Consider the following 20,422-nt stretch of genomic DNA (forward strand, 5'->3'; position numbering starts at 1 on the left):
TGCCCCCTCGGGCCCTGCCTTACTGGGAAGGGTCTCCTGGCTTTGGGTACTTCCAGGAAGACGGGGGTGGGGGTGGCTGCAGGCATCTGGGCGGAGGAGCATCCTGAGGTCCGTAGGGGAAGTGGGTCCCAGGCTCCAGGGCCACTTCGGCCTCCTGTCCCGCCCACCAGCCGACCCCTGCCCCCACTCCCCGTCCCTGCCCGACGCGGTTCCGTCGGGCCTTTCAAGGAGAAGCCGGCTGCCCCTCCCTCAGGAGGCAGGTACAGGCCCAAGAGCCCGGTGCGGGGCGGGGCGGGGCGGGGGGGTCCCCTCTGGTGGGGCGTCTCCGTGCGTCCTTGGCGCTGGCGGGCGCGGGACTCGCGGGCTGAGCGCCCCGGGCTGGTGACGCAGAGCGCGCTGCGGGCGACGCGGACCGCGCGCGCGGGACGCACGCTCGGCGGCGAGACATGCGGGCGGCCCCGCGGGGCCAGCTGGCGGTCCTGCGCAGCGGCGCGGGTGACGCGGGGACACGGGCCGGCTCCGAGCAGGTACGGCCGCCCGCCGCCGGGGATGGACAACACCGGGGTGCGGAGAGACGTGACGGGACCCGCGCTGGGGCCGGGGCGCGGGCCGCCGGCGCAGGTTGGGGGAGGGGCGGGGGCGCGGGGTGGGAGGAGGGTGCCCCCCAGGGTCCAGGGCCGCGGGCCGGGCTGCTGGTACAAGCAGAGGGCGGGCTGCCGGGTGCGGGGGCCTGGGCGCAGGCCGGGGTGCCGGTGCGGGCGCGGGGCGCACACTGGGGCGCCGCAGGGGCGCAGCTTCGAGTGTAAGCTCCGGGGTGGAGATGCGGGCCTGGGCTCGGGCGGGAGTGCGGGGTGCTGGGACCCAGGCTGCAGGCAGGGTGCCGGCACAGGCGTTGCGACGGGGCCAGGGTGAAGTCTTTCCGGGGGCGCCTTGTTCCGACCTGGGGAGATGAGGAACTTGCCACATCTGGGACTTAGGCTCTGACCACAGCTTTCCCACCCCCACCCACCGCAAGACCACGGGGCCCATTGCCGCCGGCGGCAGGCACTTCCTTTGATGGGGTACTGCTATTTACAGTCTGGAAAGTGTTTTCCCTGCAGGGATTTCAGAGGATGCCTGACCTGGGGATGGGCAGGGAGCATGCAAACGGTTTAGAAAGAGAAGTGGGAAGAGGGGGTGGGGGTGGGGGGGACGTCCGGCCAGCGTGCCCTGAATAGCCTCACATAGGGAGTCTGTGGGTTCAGCCTTCTGGGCTGGGCTGGTGGGATATGGGGCGGAGACCCTGTCTTTGTGAGTTCCCAGGGTCCGGGCCTAGTGGCTGCTGCAAAGGACAGTCCTCAGGACTTTTGTTCTGTTTGGACTTGGTGTCTATTCCCAATGTCGCCAGGGCACAGCCTTCCAGCATGCCACCCCCGGACTGCAGGAGGCTGGATGGGGGGGCCCACCTGGGCGCAGGCGCTGCCGTGTGGCCCCCTCCCCATGCACCTGTGCTCGCTGCCCGTGGCCCCTCCCACTCCTCTCTCCTCCTCGGCCCTGCGTTTGGACATCCACCCCACAGTGGCCCTGCCTCTTGCAGGCCGGCTCACTCCATGGCAACAGCTTCACGTGTCTGTCGGGGGTCCTGTGCCGAAGGGCATCTATAGATGTGCATTTGTTTGTTTGTTTTTCAGAAACACTTATCTAGATACACTTATATCATATATCTATTATCGTTAGTGTTTATACCATTACGTTCTACTTTCTGAGTCTGTGTCCTTGGTTTTTTTCCCACTTTTTATTTACATATATTTTTTAAATGTTTGCTTAGTTTTGAGAGAGAGACAGAGAGGGACAGAGACAGAGACAGAGTGTGAGCCGGGGAGGGGCAGAGAGAGAGGGAGACACAGAATCCGAAGCAGGCTCCGGGCTCCGAGCTGTCAGCACAGAACCCAATGCGGGGTTCAAACTCACGAACCATGGGATCATGACCTGAGCCAAAGTCGGACGCTTAACCGACGGAGCCACCCAGGCGCCCCTTTTTCCTACTTTTTAAATAAAAATGTCCAAACAGACACAAAGTTGAAAGAATTTTGCAGTGAACCCTTAGATGTGCATTTTGTGTGACTGTATGTGCAGGCCCGTGTGCCGTCATGTTCTATTTATGTATCTATGTGCCTGTCTTCTTGGAAGTCATTTACTTACAAAGTGCTCTTTTTTTTTTTTTTAAGTTTATTTATGTATTTTCGGAGAGAGCGTGAGCGAGCCCTTGGGAGGAGGGGCAGAGAGAGAGAGAACCCCAAGCAGGCTCCGCACTGTCAGTGCAGAGCCCGACGACGGGGTTCGAACTCACAAACCGTGAGATCATGACCTGAGCTGAAGTTGGACGTTTAACCCACTGAGCCACCCAGGTGCCCCCACTTTCATCGTTCTTACCACACGTGTTTGCCATTGCATATGGAGAGTTAGCGTTACAAACCGGGGTGACCACAACTGCCTTCTGGTGATATGTGAAGAAAACGATGGAGGGTTGGATTTGGGGGGGAGCCCCCGAGAAGGTGGATGGGGGATTTTGTAAGGTCGTGGTCAGCCCTGGGTTTCCAGACTCTTCCAGGGCCCAGACTTGGATGGGGGAGGGAGGAGGAGGGGAGGGCAGGGGAGGAGAGAGAAGGTCAGTCAGCATCTCCAGTACCCCCCCCCCCGTTTTGCATGGCTCCTGGCCCTGCCTGAGGGGCCAGGTGACTGCGATGGCCTTAGGGCTGCTCAGGTGTGAGGCTTGCCACACTCAGGCAGCTTGTGAACAGAAGTTTATTCTCACAGCCCTGGAGGCTGGAGGGCTGAGGTCAGGGTGGCAGCATGGGGGGGGGGGGAGGGCCCCCTTCTGGGTTGCAGACTTCTGTCCTCACGGTGGGGAAGGGGCGAGGGCACTCCCTGGGGCTTCCATCAGAGCACAGACCCCAGTCGTCAGGGCCTCGTCACCTCCCAGAGGCCCCGCCTCCGACTGCCATCACCGCTGGGGGGCGGTTTCCACATGCGAACTTCAGGGGGGCACATTCAGACCATAGCGGTCCTCTCCTGGCCCCCCAGATTCATGTCCTTCTCGCATGAGAACTACATTCACTCCATCCCAACAGCCGAGTGTTAACTCCTTCCAGCAGCTACTCCGAAGTCTGATCTAAATCTCATCTGAGTCAGGGGTGGGGGAGACCCCAGCTGCGTTTATCCTGAGGCGGATTCCTCTCCGGCTGTGGGCCTGTCCCGCCAGCAATGGTGGGGCACCGGACGGGCACTCCCACTCCGAAGGGGAGCAACCGGAGGGGTGACGGGGTCCAAGCAAACCTAAACCTTAAGGCCCCTGGCCTGGTGGTCCTGCCCGATGGCTTTTCTGGGCACAGCCCACCCTGCAGCTCTCCCCGGCTGGAGATGCATGCCAGTGGCTCTGCTGGTTTGGGGCCACCCCACCCCACAGCTCCACTGGGTATTGTCCTGGCAGCGGCCCTGTCCCAGGGTCAGGTGCCCAAGGCTCTGGGTGGCCTCATCTGTTAAAATCTGGGTGGAGGCGGCTGAGCCCCCCAGACTTGCATGCTTTTCAGAACAGCAGTGATGGCATCGTGCAGGTGCCACTAACCCTGGCCACAGGGGGCCAGCTGGAGCGGCGCCTGGGGCTGCGGGGAATTGGGAGAGCCAGGCCCAAGATGAGCAGGGTGCAAGGTAGCTGTGGCTCCCCGTTTGCAATCGTTCTGCCCCCGCAGGCCCTCGCACTCTGGGCCCGTGCTGGGAGGACGGCCCCACGGACGGGGATGGAGCGCCTCCTCCGGCCCTTCACAGTGACCTGAGGTCGCTGTGGCTACAGATGGGCCTCTGGGGCCCTGGGGATGTGCATGTGCTTCCAGACGACCCGGGGCCCCTGCTGGCGGACACAGCCGGGGCAGCCGGGGAAAGGCGCCGACCAACGAGTGGACAGGCCCCGCGCGAGGAAGCACGTGCCCCGTGCTGTCAGGACACCTGCCTCATTCCCCTCTCTGATCTATTCCAGCAGTCCTCCATGGTGTGTTTCCAGAACCTTCAGCCTCACGAGCTGGAGTAAAGGCTGTCCTGAGGGAGGGAGGAGACCGTGGCAGCTGGAGTGGAGGCAGCCCTCACGATGGAGCCCCCCACCCTGAGGAAAGCCGGCTCCAAGCAGGAGGAGGCCTTTGGGGTGCAGCCCCGGAGGGTCGCTGACCTGGGCACGGTCCCCAGTCTCTGGCGCAGCAACAGCAGCCTGCGCAAGGTCAGGAGGTCCCAGAACCTCTTTGGCAACAGTGAGAAGGTAGGCTTCCGGTGGCCAGCAGGGCCCCCCTCCGCCGGGTCCCCCAGAGCCCTGGTGGGGCACGGCGACCACCCAGGGATGGGTGTGTTTCTTGCTTGGGCAGAGGCTCGGCTGAGCCGGGGAAAGGGGACCTGGAGAAAATGGTCAGTGGCCAGGTCCGCCCCCTCCATGCATCGCACGCCCCTTCCTGTTCTTGGTCAGGTTGGGAGGGCGTTAGGCAAGCACTGCAACCCTGTCCCGGGCAGACTCGCTGGAAGCCGTCACCCCTGACCTCACTGTGCGATGACTTCACGTCTCCGATGTCACTGGAGGGCCCTGAGCACCACCGACGTCCTGGGCTAGATTCCCCAAGGCCCGTGACAAGACTGTGTTGAGGGCATGTTTGACTCCCTCGGCCCTTGGTCAGGTGGCGGGAGGGCGTTGGCCTGCCGTCTCGTCAGGACAGAGGCAGGTGTCCACACCCCTACCCGCCACACCGCTTTATTCCCGAGGAAGGCAGCATTGACAGAGAAACTGGAAAGTGCCGTGCTACTTAAGTAGGGCAAAGGAGGAAGAGGTCCCACAGGGCTGTTCCTCCCACACCTGAGAGCCGGGGCCGGGCACCCCCGCCCCGCTCACACCTTCTGGAAAAGTGCCGTGTAGCTCGACAGGGAGCCCAGGCGTATCTAGGAGTGGCGGAGGGTTTGCTGTCCCGAACAGTGTTGCTATGACTGCCCAGGGATCTCAAAGCGCCCTTTTTATCCTCAGCAAGAAAGTCTCAGTTCGTGGATCCCCGAAAATATCAAGAAGAAGGAATGCATGTACTTTGTGGAGAGCTCCAAACTGTCTGACGCTGGGTAAGGGGCCTGTTAGTGTGGCCACCCCTCCCCCTGTTCCCACGGGCCGGGGCCTCGGCGGGCTCCATTGGTATGTGTGTGTGTCTGTGTGTGTTGTGTCCGTGCGTGTGTGGCCTGGGCAGGCACAGCCCGTGTCTACATGGCTTCAGCGAGCCCAGTCCTGTCTTCGTGGCCTCGCAGGCCCAATCCCGTGTGTGTGTGTGTGTGTGTGTGTGTGTGTGTGTGTATCTGTGTGGTCTTGGGGGGCCCAGTCCTGTGTGTGTGTGTGCCCTCAGTGGGCCCAGTCTGTGTCCATGTGGCCTCGGGGGGCCCAGTCCGTGTCCGTGTGGCCTCAGGGGGCACAGTCCCTTGTCTGTGTGTCTGTGTGGCCTCAGTGGGCCCAGTCCGTGTCTGTGTGGCCTCGGGGGGCCCAGTCCCGTGTCCGTGTGGCCTCAGGGGGCACAGTCCCTTGTCTGTGTGTCTGTGTGGCCTCAGTGGGCCCAGTCCGTGTCCGCGTGGCCTCGGACGCTTGCGGCAGCCCCACGTGCCCGTCCAGCTGTCTGTGGGCGAGCAGCTTTGCCTCATGCGTCCTGCAGGTGGGGTGCAGAGAGCTTAGGTGACTCATCCAGGGTCATCAGGGGACCGCTCCGCAGGGGCACTTGGACTTGAACGTGCTCATTTGGGCGCCACGTTGCATGCCTCTAGAATGTTCATTTCCCTCTGGAGTAGAGGGTGTCACAGTGCCGTGGGGGCTCTACGGGGACTCAGGGAGAACGCCCAGCCTGGACCCCTCGCTGAGGTCGGTGCCAAATGCAGACCGGGCCACCTCACCCTCAGGAACCGCCTCCCCCCCCCCACTTGCCTCTCCTACCTGTGGGGCCAAGACCACCTCCGCGGGCAGCGGTGGCCTCTACGCCTCCACACGGCTGGACGTTTCCCTCCTGGGCCACTGGCTGCCCAGCAGGGCCGCCCGGGAGCTTGGGGGCGCTGCGGGCAGCTTCGGAGGAACCTCCTGGGAGGTGTGGCACGTCCTCGCCGTTCCTTGAGGAGTATGATTTGTGTCAGCGCCTCCCCCCCAGCCGCACCAGAGTCGTGTCTTGCCACCGACCGGCCACGCTCTTTCTCCTCCGCCTTCCTTGTCGCCTACTGAGCTCTTGTGGTGGATGCCGGCTCTGCTGTGCAGCCCTCCCTGACCACACGGGGAAGTAACCTCTCTCCCCACCACGCTCCATCTATCTGTCTTTTTACCAGTCCTTCGCGCCCCGAGATCGTGTGGCTTCGTGGCGGCAGAATCCGTCTTCCGCTTCCCACGGTGGACGGATAGCATCCAGCCCCCGCGTGTCGAATGACCTGGGGGGAGGAGCCCGCGTGGGGAAGGGAGAGAGATTAGGCCGCGGCTCAGGCAGGAGGGATCACCGCCGACGAGGCCGTTCCCGGGGCCCTGCGATCTGCCCGCCGTCATCACTGAGGGGCTGGGGTTCACGCCTCCGGCGTGGCTCCGCGTCAGGGCCGCGTCCTCATTTCTCCGTCCTGGGAGCAGACCCTTGAGCCAGAGAGGGTTGCCAGCATGTTCCAGCTGGCAGCTTGGCAGGGAGTGCCAACGTACTCGGTGCGTCATCGGAGCTTCCCAGCCACGCTGCTCGCTCTGACGACGTACAGAGAGCGTTTTGCGTCGAGGTTTCCAGTCTTCGTTAGTTTACAGGAAGCTTATGAAAATAGCCTCCGAGGGAATGAGTGTCACCCGGACGGCCCGTGCAGGACTCGCTGGCTTCAAAGTCATTCCGAAGACTTACGCAGCAGTCTGGTCTCCGGCTCGCGGGGCCCGGAGCCGCCACCCACCCGACCCCGGGCCCCTTCTTTCCTCTGAGCTAAGACCCAGTGGAGGATGCTGACAAGGGTCAGCGAGGGCCGGGGGACTCAGCTGGGATTTGAGGCTGAAATGGGGCTTCCTACTCCTTCAGTGCCCCTTTCCTGCTTTGAAGAAATACTGCTCAGGATGCCTTTGGTTCTGGAAATTTCCAGGAGCACGTTTACTAGCATCAGGTTTGACGCAAGGGGCTGCTACAGGGGGCTGTCGCTCAGATGTTACATTGAGGGCTGGGAAGCACGGGACCCAGTGATGGCCGGAAAGGTGGGGGCACCCAGAGACATTTTCTTGTAGGGTACCGTGTGACTGGCTAACGGCAACTAGAATGAAGTACCGGTGTCCTGATTAGCCGCGTCTTACGACTTAAAGCAGTTTCCTAAATTATGTTTCAGAACCTGATGGAAGCCGGGGATGGGGTTTATAGCTGGAGAGGTGAAGCAGGTGCCCGGAGGTCCCGGGGACGGCAGGAAACACAGGGAGGCGGGGAGCTTGGCGAGGTGCATCCGAGTGGGCGCTTCTGGTCATCTGCTGCCTGGGAACTCACCAGGCGTGTTGGACGTCCTGGGGGCGGCCGGTTCCTGGGTCTTTGTCTGGAAGCACCAGTGGCCCGCACATTGTTTTCTGGTGCTCCCTCATGGAAGAACAGGGCATTCTCCTTGCCTCCTGTTTTCCTTCTCAAAGATTTGGGACCCCACGTGGCAAGAGCGGGGGGTGCAGAGCGGCTGGGATCCTGGTGGCGGGGGCCGTGCCGGCTGCCTGGCGTGGAGGTGGGCAGTGTGCCCACAGCCCTGATGCTCATGGCCCCCCTTGTGCTCCCCACGTGGAACCAGAAGGAAAGCAAAGGAAGGTGCTCCCCGGGGGCCGGCAGACCCCAGAGAGATGGGGTTCTGATTCGAGTCAGAGACGGCGGTGTAGACTTGTTTCTGGGGGTCCTTGGGGTCGCCGTACGTGTTCTAGGACAGCAGTCACAGCGCAGGGACGCCCAGCAGGCTCAACAGGGAAAGCACACGGGCGGGTCTGAGACTCCGTGTGCAGGCTTGCGACCTCTGTCCCCCGTCCCTCCCCAGGGGCATGCCAGCAGGGGAGAATGCAGCTGTGTGCCGGGCTTCTGTCCTGCGAAGCTGTTAGGGGCTCAGCGCCCGGGGTTAGTCCCGGGCTGGTGACATCGGCACCTCTGCCTAGCACCCCCCACGTTCCAGACGCCCAGGGAAGGCAGGTGTTGAGCACAAATCGTGTCCTTTGCACAGTCTGGGATGAGGGGGTTGGGGAATGCAGACCGTTCTGAAAGCCCAGCCTAGTGAGCAGCCCCTCCAGAGACAGTGGTCCCAGGCCTGCGGGGGACTGTGTCCTGCACAGCGTGTTCCCTATTAAAGGGGTCCCTCCAGCGGATGGAGAGGGCGTGCTCCCTTGTGAGAGCAGAGTGCGGTCCAGGAGGAGACGGTGGGAAGGTCCTCCCCGTCACGAACGGAGCCTTGGAACAGATTTATTTATACACCTTACATATTTCCATCAAAGGCGTTGGGGTCTCCCCCACCGCCTTCCAGACCTGAACCCCCCCCACCCCCCACCTCCCTACATCCCCATAATCTAATTAGTCCCACGTCCTGAGGGTCCTTCTCAGCTCTGCCCAGATTTGACTCATTTCCCTTCCCACCACCGCCACCCCAGACCTTCCCCATACTGTCACAGTTACTTTGCGACCTTGACGTATTGGCTCTTTCTCCTCCCTGGAACCCTCATCCATAAAACACAGAGACCGAAGCGGATGCTTCAGAAGCTGTCTTCAGGACGAGGTGTGCATGCTTAGTAAGACCGAGGCGCCTCTCCAGACTGCACGGAGCAGCCCAGATGGAGAGCTTGGGTGGCCACGTAGATTTAAGACCTAATCTCAGCAGAGGGGGTGGCTCAGAGACGAGGTAAGGAGGTGACCCGTCTTAGGCCATTAGAGACTGAACAGAAAGCCTGGGGGCAGCGCTGGGCCAAGATACAAGAGCTGGGTCCTCGTCCTGGTGACTCCCCCCTCCCTGCCTTTGACCATAAATCGAGGTGGTCACACAACACATAACGTGTACCCTGTGTTCCCTGCAGGTCTGAAAGCGCCTGAGTCTCCCTGAGGGGTCGATGGAGGTCAGAGGGCGCACTCCGAGCTCTCCACGGGTGGGGCTTGTGCTCAGAGCACTGGGGGCCCCTGCGGTCACCACACGCAGAAGGAGGGACAGCCCTCGGGAAGGAGCCCAGCAGCACCTGGGTGCAGGGCAGGCCACGGGTGTCTTAACCCATCCTGGGTGCTCTGCATGCTTAGTTGTTTGGCACTAATTTTATACGTTATTTCTAGAACCTCTTTAGACCCTCAGGGCATTCTGTAGGCTGGGGGTCAGGGGATGTACTGTTTTCCCCTTGTAGCGGTGGAGAAATGGAGAGCCAGAGCGTCTGAGCAGGGCAGCTCCGCGTCCTTCCCTGTGCCACCTGGCCCCTGCATCCTTCCTTGTGCCACCTGGCCCCAGCGTCCTCTCCCGAGCCACCTGCCCCCCAGCGTCCTTCCCCTGTGCCACCTGCCCCCCGCCGCATCCTTCCCTGTGCCACCTGGCCCCAGGCTCACCTGGCCTCGGACTGCTTGCTTGTCTCATCTGTCTCTCGTCTTTCAGGTCACTTGATACTAATGAGATGTCAGAACCTAAAAATTCACAATTTCCAATGTAAGGAGGTGTAGAGAACACACTTACCTCCTCTCTCTCCCGAAGCCCCAGTGAATAGCAGGAAAGGAGTGAAAAGGTCTCAGTCCCCGAACCTGAAGGACACGAGAGGGGAGGTCACAGTTGGAAGGAGGTGCTGAGGTGCTGCGGCGGGAAAAGCAGAACCGAGAGCGGGGAGTCCCGGGCGCGGGTTCTCCCGTAGCGTCGTCCAGGTGCCCGGCGGGCTGGCCCGCGTCTGTCGCGTGCTGCTTTGAGCCTGCACCACGCGGGGGCTCCTTACCCTTTTTACTCCGGAACCATCATAGATTTTAGGAAGTTGCAAAGATGCCACGGGAGCTCCCCGGGTTCCGAGCCTGGTCCCGCCCCTGCGTCCTCTGCCCCCACCACCCTGAGCCCCCGGCAGCCACGAGTCTGTTCTTCATGCCCGCAACCTTGCCACTTCGAGCACGTCACCTAAGGAATCCGACCGAAGTGACCGTGTCACTTTCCACCCAGGCGATCCCTTCGCCATCCATCCGGGTTGTTGTGCGTATCGGCAGTCCTCCCCCCTTTGCTGCCAAGTGGTCGGTCACTCTCAGCTTGCCTCCGTCGTTGGAAGCGAGATTTTTGTAGACAATAAATAATCGGGTCTTACTCTTTCCATCCACTCTGCAAAACCTGTGTCTTTTCAAACTGGTGTATTTACGACACTATATTTAAGGTGAGTTTTGATGTTAGGACTCAAGTCCGCCATCGCATCTTTCCGTTTTAAGGTTTTTCTTTTCCTGCCTTTCCAGGTGACTTGAACATTTTTCCAGAGTTCCGTTTACCCATTCTGTCATTCTTCCTTCCTTCTGCTGTTCAACCTTTCCACCGTCCATCACTTCACTTCTGCTTAGAGAACGACCTTTATCCATCCTCGTAGGGCGGTCCTGTGGGTGACAGATTCCCTCCGTTTTCTTTCATCCGAGAACGTCTGACTGAGCCATGCGTCTGCTGAGTGTTCAATTCTGGGTTGGTGCTTTTTGAAAGCTGTTGTGCCCCTTCCTCCTTGTACTTCCTGAAAAAAAATTTTTTTTTAAGTTTATTAGTTTATTTTGCGAGAGAGAGAGAGCGCGTGAAGCATGAGGGGAGGGGCAGAGAGAGAGAGAGAGAGAGAGAGAGAATCCCCAGCAGGCTCCACGCTGTTAGCGCAGAGCCCGACACAGGGCTCGAACCCATGAACTGTGAGATCATGACCTGACCCAAAACCAAGAGTCGGACCCTCAGCCAACTGAGCCCCCCCAGGCGCCCTGCTCCTGGTACTTCTTTCTGATTTCTGATGAGAAGTTGTTTGTTCTGTGAGTTACTTTGCCCCAGTAGGCAAAGTGTCATTTCTGTCTTGCGGCTTCCAAGATTTTTTCTTTGCCTTTAGTTGATACAAGTTTGACTTTAGTATCCTGGCACACATCTCTTTGGGTCTCCCTTGTGTGGTGTTCCCTAGATTCTTGAATGTAGAATTTATGACTTCTTTCCAAATGTGGGAAATTTGGCCACTTTTAATTTTTCTTTGCTATTATAGGTAGTGTTTTGTTTTGATTTCACTTTAATTGTTTTTAATGTTTATTCATTTTAGAAAGACAGAGATAGAGCGTGAGCAGGGTGGGGGCAGAGAGAGAGGGAGACACAGAATCCAAAGCAGGCCCCAGGCTGTGAGCTGTCAGCACAGAGCCCGACACGGGGCTCGAACTCACAAACTGTGAGATCATGACCTGTGCTGAAGTCAGACGCTTAACCAACGGAACCACCCAGGCGCCCCAATTTCACTTTCTGTTTGTTACTTCTGTATAGACATAAAATTGATTTATTTCTATTGACCTTGTTTCTATTGACCTACAAACTTGTTAGAGTTACTGTCAGTCTTACACCTTTTTGTAGATGCCCTAGGGTTTTCTACACACACAATTCCATCACCTGTGAATAAAGATAGTTTTACTTCTTTTCTTCTATATGTGCCTTTTCTTTCCTTTCCTTCCTTCTTTTCTTTTTCCCTCCCTTCCCTTCCCTTCCCTTCCCTTCCCTTCCCTTCCCTTCCCTTCCCTTCCCTTCCCTCTTCCTTCCCTTCCCTGTCCCTTCCCTTCCCTTCCCTCTTCCTTCCCTTCCCTTCCCTTCCCTTCCCTTCCCTTCCCTTCCCTTCCCTTCCCTCTTCCTTCCCTTCCCTTCCCTCTTCCTTCCCTTCCCTTCCCTTCCCTCTTCCTTCCCTTCCCTCTTCCTTCCCTTCCCTCTTCCTTCCCTTCCCTTCCCTCTTCCTTCCCTTCCCTCTTCCTTCCCTTCCCTTCCCTCTTCCTTCCCTTCCCTCTTCCTTCCCTTCCCTTCCCTCTTCCTTCCCTTCCCTCTTCCTTCTCTTCCCTTCCCTTCCCTCTCCCTTCCCTCTCCCTTCCCTCTCCCTTCCCTTCCCTTCCCTTCCCTTCCCTTCCCTTCCCTTCCCCCTGTACCCTTTCCTCTCCTTTCTTTCCACCACCCCATTAGCTAGGACCTCTAGTGCCATGCTGAATAGCAGTGCTGAGGGTGGACAGCATCGTCTTGTTCCCAATCTTAGTGATGAAGGGTTCAGCATTTTATCCTTGAGTATGATGTTAGCAGTAGGATTTTCACAGATGCTTTTGTACCAGGTTGAGGAAGTTCCCCTCTGTTCTTGCTTTGCTGACAGTTGTTATTACAACTGGGTGTTGAATTTGATAAAACACTATGCATCCAAGCAAACGATCAGGCGGCTTTTCTCCCTTATTCTGCTAATATGATAAACTATGTTGATTGGTTTTTAAAAAAAAATTTTTTTTTAACATTTTATTTATTTTTGAGACAGAGAGAGACAGAGCATGAACGGGGGAGGGGCAGAGAGAGAGGGAGCCACAGAATCGGAAGCAGGCTCCAGGCTCTGAGCCGTCAGCCCAGAGCCTGACACGTGGCTCGAACTCACGGACTGCGAGATGGTGACCTGAGCTGAAGTCGGCCGCTTAACCGACTGAGCCACCCAGGCGCCCCTGTTGATTGGTTTTTTAAGTGATAACCCAACCTCGCATTCCTAGGAAAGCTCCCATTGGGCCATAATTTTTTATTAAGTTTTTAATTTTAATTCCAGTGTAATCAGCATACAGTGTTAGATTGGTTTCAGGTGTGCAATACAGCCACTTCTGTACCTAACTCGGTGCTCATCACGGCTGGTCACAATTTCTTTACACGCGTTTCCAGCCCCGCCCCCCTTCCCTCGGCCCCGCCCCCTCTCCCTCTTCCCTTGGGGACTCTGTGACGTGCCTGCTCCGGCTTCCTTCACAGCTCTGAGGCTCAGAGCCTCTTCACGTCCTTGTTCATTTAGGTCTGTTTCTCTCTGGCGTTCATGGTGGGTCATTGCTATGCTCTGTTTTCAAGTTCACGGATTCTTTCCTCTGCCACCTTCATTCTGTGGCTTAGTCCATCCACTGAGTTTTGAAAAGATTTTGGTTTGTTAGTGCATTCTTTTCAGTTTTTAAATTTCCATTTGATATGTCTTCCATTTCTTCGCTGAGACTTTATATATTTTCCTTTTTTCCAAGTGTGTTCGTGATTCCTTGGTAAAGCAGTTTTATGGTAGCTGCCTTAACGTCCTTGTCAGATGATTCTAACAACAGCGTCACCTTGGCATCGGTGGCTGCTGTCTTTTCTCATTCCGGTGGAGATTTTCCTGGCTCCTGGTGTGATGGTGATGTTCAGTCTGAAACCTTGACCTTTGGGGTATTGTTATGAGACTGCATCCTGTGGTTTAGCAGGTCCCCTATGACGTGTCTGTGGGGGAGGGAGGCCCTGCTTCATTACCGCCACGTGGCAATGGGAGTCCAAGCCCCTCTCAGCCCGGGTTGACGCTCGGTGGGAAGGGGTGGGAGCCTCAGCTCCCCTCTGAGCTTTCACTGACATGGCTCCTCCTCACAGCGGGGGGTGGGGTCCTGACTCTCCGCTGGGCCCCTGCTGACACCCCCCGCGGGGGGCATGGGGCACCTCCTTCCCTCCGCTGACCGTGACCGTGTGGTCTTTGCAGGAAGGTGGTGTGCGAGTGCGGCTACACACGCCAGCAGCACTTGGAGGAGGCTACCAGGCCCCACACTTGGCAGGGCAAGGATTGGGACCCAAAAAAGCATGTCCAGGAGATGCCAACGGACGCCTTTGGTGACATTGTTTTCACGGGCCTGGGCCAGAAGGTGGGGAAGGTTGGTCTCCACCCCTCCGCTGCTCTCTCTGTGACTCACGTCACCCTTCCGTGACCTGAGGCGCCTCCGGAGAGGCCTCGAGCCTTGCCAGCACTAGGGACGGGGCAGGCGGGGCTTCACGAGGCTCACGGGAGACCCAAGGGTGCCCTCGGGGTTCTCGGTCACCACAAAGCAGGGCGGGTGCGTCCCACAGCAGAGAGGCGGGGGTCACAGGGGCGCCGTGAGTGCAGGCTGGGCGGAGGGGGCTGGAAGATGGGGCTGGTCTTCCCAGGGCGGCCTGTTGTCCCGCTGGGCCTTTGCCCCTTCCCCCTTCCTCTCGATCCGTGTCCTGCTTAGGCGCGGCCGCTTCTGCTCACTGGATCTAGACCCAGGGTGGGGGGCGTCCGCCCACCTGGCTGGGCTCTCGGGCGGGCTGGTGGGGGGGTGCCCACAGCTGCCCTGCCGTCTCTAGGGCTGGGCTGGGCCCCCCGCTGACACAGGCTCCCCCCTGCCGCCCTGTCACTTCCCTGCAGTACGTTCGCCTCTCCCAGGACACCCCGCCCAGCGTGATCTATCACCTGATGACCCAGTATTGGGGCCTGGACGTCCCCAACCTCCTCATCTCGGTGACAGGCGGGGCCAAGGACTTCAACATGAAGCCCAGGCTGAAGAGCGTCTTCCGAAGAGGCCTGGTCAAGGTGGCCCAGACCACAGGTAGCCCTCGGGGGCTGGAGCCATGGGCGGGCTGAGCAGGCAGCACCACGGCTGTTGGGACTAGGGGGGTCCTCGGGGGCCACCCAGGCCGTGCCCGGCCCAGTCAGACTCCCCAGCCCTCGCCGGCCCACGGCGGCTGCCGCTGGGCGTGCTCGTGGGGCAGACAGGGCTCCAGCCAGCTCCCGAGAGGGACTCCCTGCTCTGCCCCCACGGGAGGCCTCGTTTAGCCGCGAGGTAACGGCGGGAGGCGGAGGAGGCTGGAGGGGGTCGTGTTCACCGTGGGGCCTTCGGGGAGGGTCTCCACGAACCAGACCCCTGTTACCTAACCCGTCTGTTCACCTCTGGGAGGGAGGGACAACGGTGTCCATCTTTACACATGACGTGACTGCCTCGGGGTCCCGTGCCCCCCAGGGGTGCACCCCCAGTGAGCACAGGGCAAGGCCCCAGGCTGCGTGAGCTCCACGCAGGCAGCCCCGGGTGCTCCCTCAGAGTGACGCTGGAGAAGCAGCCGTGCTGCCCGTGGCCTCCAAGGCGGCTACGCCGGGTTGGTTAAGGGCAGGAGAGCAAGGATTCTGGTCCGGGTGAGACTGGGCCACCCAGAGGACGCTGGCTTTAGGATCTGGTTTTAGCAGCACGTGAGGGCCGCCCTCTCCGTTTGGTCTTTGCCCTGAAACAGAGGCTCGGTCAGGGTCTCACTGGCCCGTGTCTTTTGGGGCTTCCGCAGCACGTGGGATTTGGTTAAATGCAGCCGACCATCCCCCAGGCACGCTTGTGACCTGCGCAGTGAGCCCATTAGGTGCTCACCTGTCCCCCAGGTAATCACAGGTGGTGGTTTTACCTCGTCTTGACAGTTATCTTTTTAGGGTTCGACAGCAAAGTCCTTGCTGTCACCTCCCAGCCCCAGAGCCAGGGCCACACGTTTTAGATGGTTCCCTACGGCAGCACCACGCACAGCTGGTTTCTAGGCACCGGGTTGTGTGCCGTGGCCGGCACTGCCCCGGTAGCAGGCAGCCCAAACGATAGAGAACTTCACCCCTTTTCCGAGGAGGCAGCTGCACGTCTACCCCGTGTCTCCTCTCATCCGGACACGGGCTGGAGGAGCAGAGCGCACTGGGGACCTGCTTTCTCCTGGCGGGCAAGGTGCAGCAAAGATGGCTGGTGCAGATTCAGGGCTCCCAGACCTGGTGTTCACGGTGCTCCCCGAGTGCGATGCCCCGAGCGGGTCCCCCGGTCACGGTGCTGCCCGCATGTGATGCCCAGAGCGGGTCCCCCGGTCACGGTGCTGCCCGCATGTGATGCCCAAAGCGGGTCCCCCGGTCACGGTGCTCCCCGAGTGCGATGCCCCGAGTGGGTCCCCCGGTCACGGTGCTCCCCGAGTGCGATGCCCCGAGCGGGTCCCCTGGTCACGGTGCTCCCCGAGTGCGATGCCCCGAGCGGGTCCCCCGGTCACGGTGCTCCCCGAGTGCGATGCCCCGAGCGGGTCCCCCAGTCATGGTGCTGCCCGCATGTGATGCCCAGAGCGGGTCCCCTGGTCACAGTGCTCCCTGTGTGCAATGCCCAGAGCGGGTCCCCTGGTTATGATGCTCCCCACATGTGATGCCCCAAGAGGGTCCCTTGGTCATGGTGCTACCCAAATGCGATGCCCCAAGCGGGTCCCCTGGTCACGGTGCTCCCCGAGTGCGATGCCCCGAGCGGGTCCCCCGGTCACGGTGCTGCCCGCGTGTGATGCCCAGAGCGGGTCCCCTGGTCACGGTGCTTCCCGCGTGCGATGCCCTGAGCAGATCCCCTGGTTAGGTCACACAGGGCTGGGAAGTGTGTGCCCTATCAGGGCCCCTGCAGGTCACATGGCAGTGGGCAGTGTGGCAGGACAAGTGGCCAGGAACAAGGGTACAGTCCGCCACACTCAGGCCCCGAGAGCTGAGGAGAAGAAGGGACGTTTATGACTTGGAGTAGAAGAATTCAGACACATGCGTTCCGAGTGCAGGACAGGGAAGCAGCAGCAGGCGGGGGGTGGGGGGCGGGGTGCGGGGAGAGGCCCACAGTCCCCGCTCCCGGCCGCACCACCTCCCTGAGCAAGGTGGGAACCCTCGGCCCCCAGAGCTGCTCCGTGAAGGCAGAATCGCGCTGTGGCCGCTTCCTCCGTGGTCCTGGTCCCGAGACTTACACCTGATGACGAGTTTGAAAGCCCCCTGAGCCGGGCCCCGCAGATGAAGGACAGGGGGCGTCAGAAGCACACGGGGCCGCGGGCATCAGGCGTGTGCGTGGAGGGTGCACAGCTCCGGTCCTGTCCCCAGGGGCCTGGATCATCACCGGCGGCTCCCACACGGGTGTGATGAAACAGGTGGGCGAGGCGGTGCGTGACTTCACGCTGAGCAGCAGCCACAACGAAGGAGAAGTCGTCACCGTCGGAGTGGCCACGTGGGGCACCGTGCACAACCGTGAAGACCTGATCCACCCCTCGGTGAGCTCGGCGACCTCTCCTGGTGGGCGGCGTCAGAGGGGGTGACGTGTAGGGCCCCCTGGGTCTGCAGTGGACGGGCCGCTGCCTGGGCACCAGGGTAAAAGCAGCACGGAGAGAGGAGCCTGGACAGGGGTGCAGGAGACCGGGGCTCACGCCCAGCCGCACCACAGACCCTGATGGCCAGGGCGAGCGGCTGACGTGGCTGGACCCCCTTGCGATTACAGGATGGGTCCACGTAAGAGCCACCACGGGTCTTAGAAACACAGAAACGACTTAGCAGAAAGCAGGGGCGTGGCCGCCTCTGCGCGGCCAGAGAGTGTCGCGTTCTGATCCCAAAGCCTGACCTCTGAACCCTGTGAACCCGGCCCTCACAGGAGCCCTGAGCCCAGGCGCCACGGTGCTCTGGTTCTGGTAGTCATTACCGAGCCACCCAGGCGCCCCCCTTCCGTCCGGTTTCTGATCCGCGGTCCTCATTTCCTTCTGGGCCTTGGCTGGCGGCTCCTCAGCGTCCAGAGCTACGGACGCTCTGCCGGCGCGTCGAAGCCGGTCGAAGCTCGCTCTGCCTGCCCCCCACTCCCGTCTGGCGTCACCAGGCGTGCCCTTGCACCTGTGCTCCTACCGCAGTCTGTTCAAGGCCCCTCGGACGTTGTCCCTCGCGTCCCCAGCGTCCTTCCGGTCTCCGCCCGTTGCCCGGTTCCAAGGCCATCTCCACATTTGTGCGAGTTTCTTATGGCAACGCTCCACTTCCTGATTGTCAGATCTGTTCCGGTTTCCCGTGGCCGCTGTAACAGACGATCGCGCACCTGGTGGCTCAGAGCCGCAGAAATGCGTTCTCTCCCCTTCGGAGCCAGGGCTCCGGATCGGCCTCGCCTGGCCCGGATCCCGGTGCGGCGGGGCCCTGCTTCCTCCGGAGGCCGGCAGGGGCGGGCAGCCGGTCCTTGCCTTCCGGTGGCCGCTGGCTTTCCCCGGCCGTGGCCACATTGCCCCGATCTCTGCCTTCACGGTCACTGGGCTCTCCTCCTGTTGTGGTCAAATCTCCCTCTGCCTCCCTCTCGGAAGGTCGCTGTGGAGACATATAGGACCCACCCGGATACTTCAGGATAAATCTTCCCCGTGTTACGATCCTTAACTTAAATCTATAGGGGCTCTTTTTCCAAATGAGGGAACGTTCACAGCTTCCAGGAATGAGGACTTCATATCTTTGGGGGTCACTTTCCAGCCTACTAGGCCCCCATTTCCGGCATTCAAGGTGCAGAACTCTCTGTCTGTCTGTGTCTGACTCTCTCCGGCCGTCCCCAGGGCGGCTTTCCTGCCGAGTACGTCATGGACGAGGAAGGCCAAGGGCACCTGACCTGCCTGGACAGTAACCACTCCCACTTCATCCTTGTGGACGACGGGACCCACGGCCGCTACGGGGTCGAGATTCCCCTGAGGACGAGGCTGGAGAAGTTCATATCAGAGCAGACAAAGGAAAGAGGAGGTGAGGGAGCCCCCATGTGTCTGCTGTCCCTCAGGTCATACGTAGACCACCGGTAGTCACTCTACACCACAGGCACGGCTCAGTCTGGAAATAGCAACGTGCATAACTCGGCCCTGACGTGTCTTCCCTCGTGGGTGAGATGGGCCAGGTTCCAGGACACGGGAAGGGCAAATGCACAGGATGTGAGGGGCGGAGAAGGGACCGGAATAGCAGCAGGTCCTAGCTCTGTGCCAGGTTGGGCGGGCCCCTTCAGAGCCATGGTGTTCAAGCTTCACCGCACGTCAGAGTCCCCGGCGTGCGGGGAGAACTTGCTCTTCTCCGTGCTCAGGTGAGGCTGAGGCTGCCGGCCCGGGGACCGCGTGAGAGCCCCGCTGTGTCCCAGAGAGCCTAGGTGGGGGTGTGGGGCCGGAGACACCAAGGCGGCACGTGGGGGGACGTTTGTTGCCCCGGAGAGATTTCTGAAGTCTTTGCAGGTGCCCTGGCTGCCGGGACGGATGGGGGGGCTCAGGGCGAGGGCTGAGCGACGGGACAGAGGATGGAGGTCCCGACGCTGTGCTCCCCTGCCATGTGTGTGGTGCCTGAAGCCCACCCGCTTGGCGTGCGCAGATTTGAGGCTCCACGAAAGGCATGCCGAGGAAAGCAGGCTGGTCGGGGTGGCCTCTGAGGCAGACAGCCATGCCTTCGCCTGCACCCCCAGAAAGGGAACAGAAGTAGAAGGTGGGCGAGCCATCTCAGGGCTCGAATTTGCTCTCATTACGTAGAACAGGCAGATCGTCCACTGACGGCCGAGCGTCAGCCTTTGAAAACCCCTCAGTACCAACTGCCCGTCTCCATCGATGCCTCTGGAGCTGGCGGGAGGTGGGCAAGAGGGCCCCAGGGGGAGGGTCTGGGCCCCCGCATCCCTAATTCGGGGTTCATGCTTCGTCCTAGGAGTGGCCATCAAGATCCCCATAGTCTGTGTGGTGCTGGAGGGGGGACCCGGCACACTGCACGTGAGTACTGGCCTGTGGGGTGGGGATCTGAGGTGCAACCCTGCTGCGGGGGACACTCTGGCCCAGAGCCCCGTGACTGGCACCCCAGCGGGGTCGTTGGCAAGGGGGAGGGGCAAGGAGAAAGAGTGGTGACTGTGGGTGGGAAGGCAGCCTTCGAGCTAACCCTAACCCTGCTGCGGGGTGGGGGGACACTGGCTCCGGGCCCGGGTGGCTGACCAGTAGGAGGGGCCGCAGGGGGACCCGCACGGCACCTTCTTGCAGGACCCCAGGGTGGCCACTCTGCACAGTTCTCGAAGTGCCGGCCCTCGGGCACCCCAGCTAGACGTAAAGCAGGTTCCTCGGTGGTTTTAACACATTCTCCTTGATGGAGGAAGGCTGACCGCAGGGACACATGATGCTCTTACAGCCTGCAGGTTTGGGGCAGGAGCAAGGACATTGCATTTATGGGACTGGAGGAAATGTGTGTTCATGCTTAGGAATGGCAGGAGAGCTCCCCCATTTCAGACCCAGTCCCCGGGGGACAGGAATGCATCTGGTCCCCTGTCCCCTCCCCACGCGGGGTTCTCTGCACGGAGGCCCCGCTCCCTCACGGTCCGAGTCCCTTCCTGAAGTTGACCTCGTGCCGGGTGTCCAGGGGTCTCCTCGTGTGGCCCTGGTCTCACCCTGGGCCTTAGCGAGGGAGCGAAACCGCAAGCCGGCAGCACGGTCCCCCGGGGATGGCTCCCTCACCCACACACCTGTAGGGCTCCCGTTCCGGTGGCCACGGTCCACCTGAGCAGTAGGCCCGAAGGAGCCGGTCTGTCAGGCGGACGCCCCTGTGTCAGGATTAGCGCCTTTCGCCCCCAGCAGCGGAGGCTGCCAGACTCAGTGTTTTCGCTTCATTTCTCAGTAGCCCCGTAGCCTTGACGCTGAGATGCCCGTGGTTGAGGGGTCAGAG

General features: G+C 60.7%; 1 protein-coding gene across 18 annotated transcripts in view; it reads left to right on the plus strand.

Annotated features, from left to right (window-relative positions):
• The window catches only part of TRPM2 (transient receptor potential cation channel subfamily M member 2), a 54,620-nt gene that overhangs the window by 305 nt on the left and 33,893 nt on the right, over positions 1–20,422 (plus strand). For 13 of the 18 annotated variants that reach the window (XR_003971640.1, XR_004344115.1, XR_003971641.1 and 10 more), the window contains exons 2-8: positions 4,013–4,285; positions 5,033–5,121; positions 13,691–13,859; positions 14,372–14,552; positions 16,847–17,013; positions 18,313–18,493; positions 19,424–19,485. Coding sequence is in view for 15 of the 18 variants with exons in the window: in XM_030328758.1 (XP_030184618.1) it covers positions 4,121–4,285; positions 5,033–5,121; positions 13,691–13,859; positions 14,372–14,552; positions 16,847–17,013; positions 18,313–18,493; positions 19,424–19,485 (1,014 nt within the window). In the remaining 3 variants the exon portion in view is untranslated. Of the gene's footprint in view, positions 1–11; positions 261–412; positions 528–4,012; positions 4,286–5,032; positions 5,122–12,593; positions 13,358–13,690; positions 13,860–14,371; positions 14,553–16,846; positions 17,014–18,312; positions 18,494–19,423; positions 19,486–20,422 lie in introns of those variants that run through there. The other 5 variants (XM_030328760.1, XM_030328759.1, XM_030328764.1 and 2 more) reach the window with 5 other exon arrangements.

Source organism: Lynx canadensis, chromosome C2, assembly GCF_007474595.2.
Source record: "Lynx canadensis isolate LIC74 chromosome C2, mLynCan4.pri.v2, whole genome shotgun sequence".
Classification (NCBI taxonomy): Eukaryota; Metazoa; Chordata; class Mammalia; order Carnivora; family Felidae; genus Lynx; species Lynx canadensis.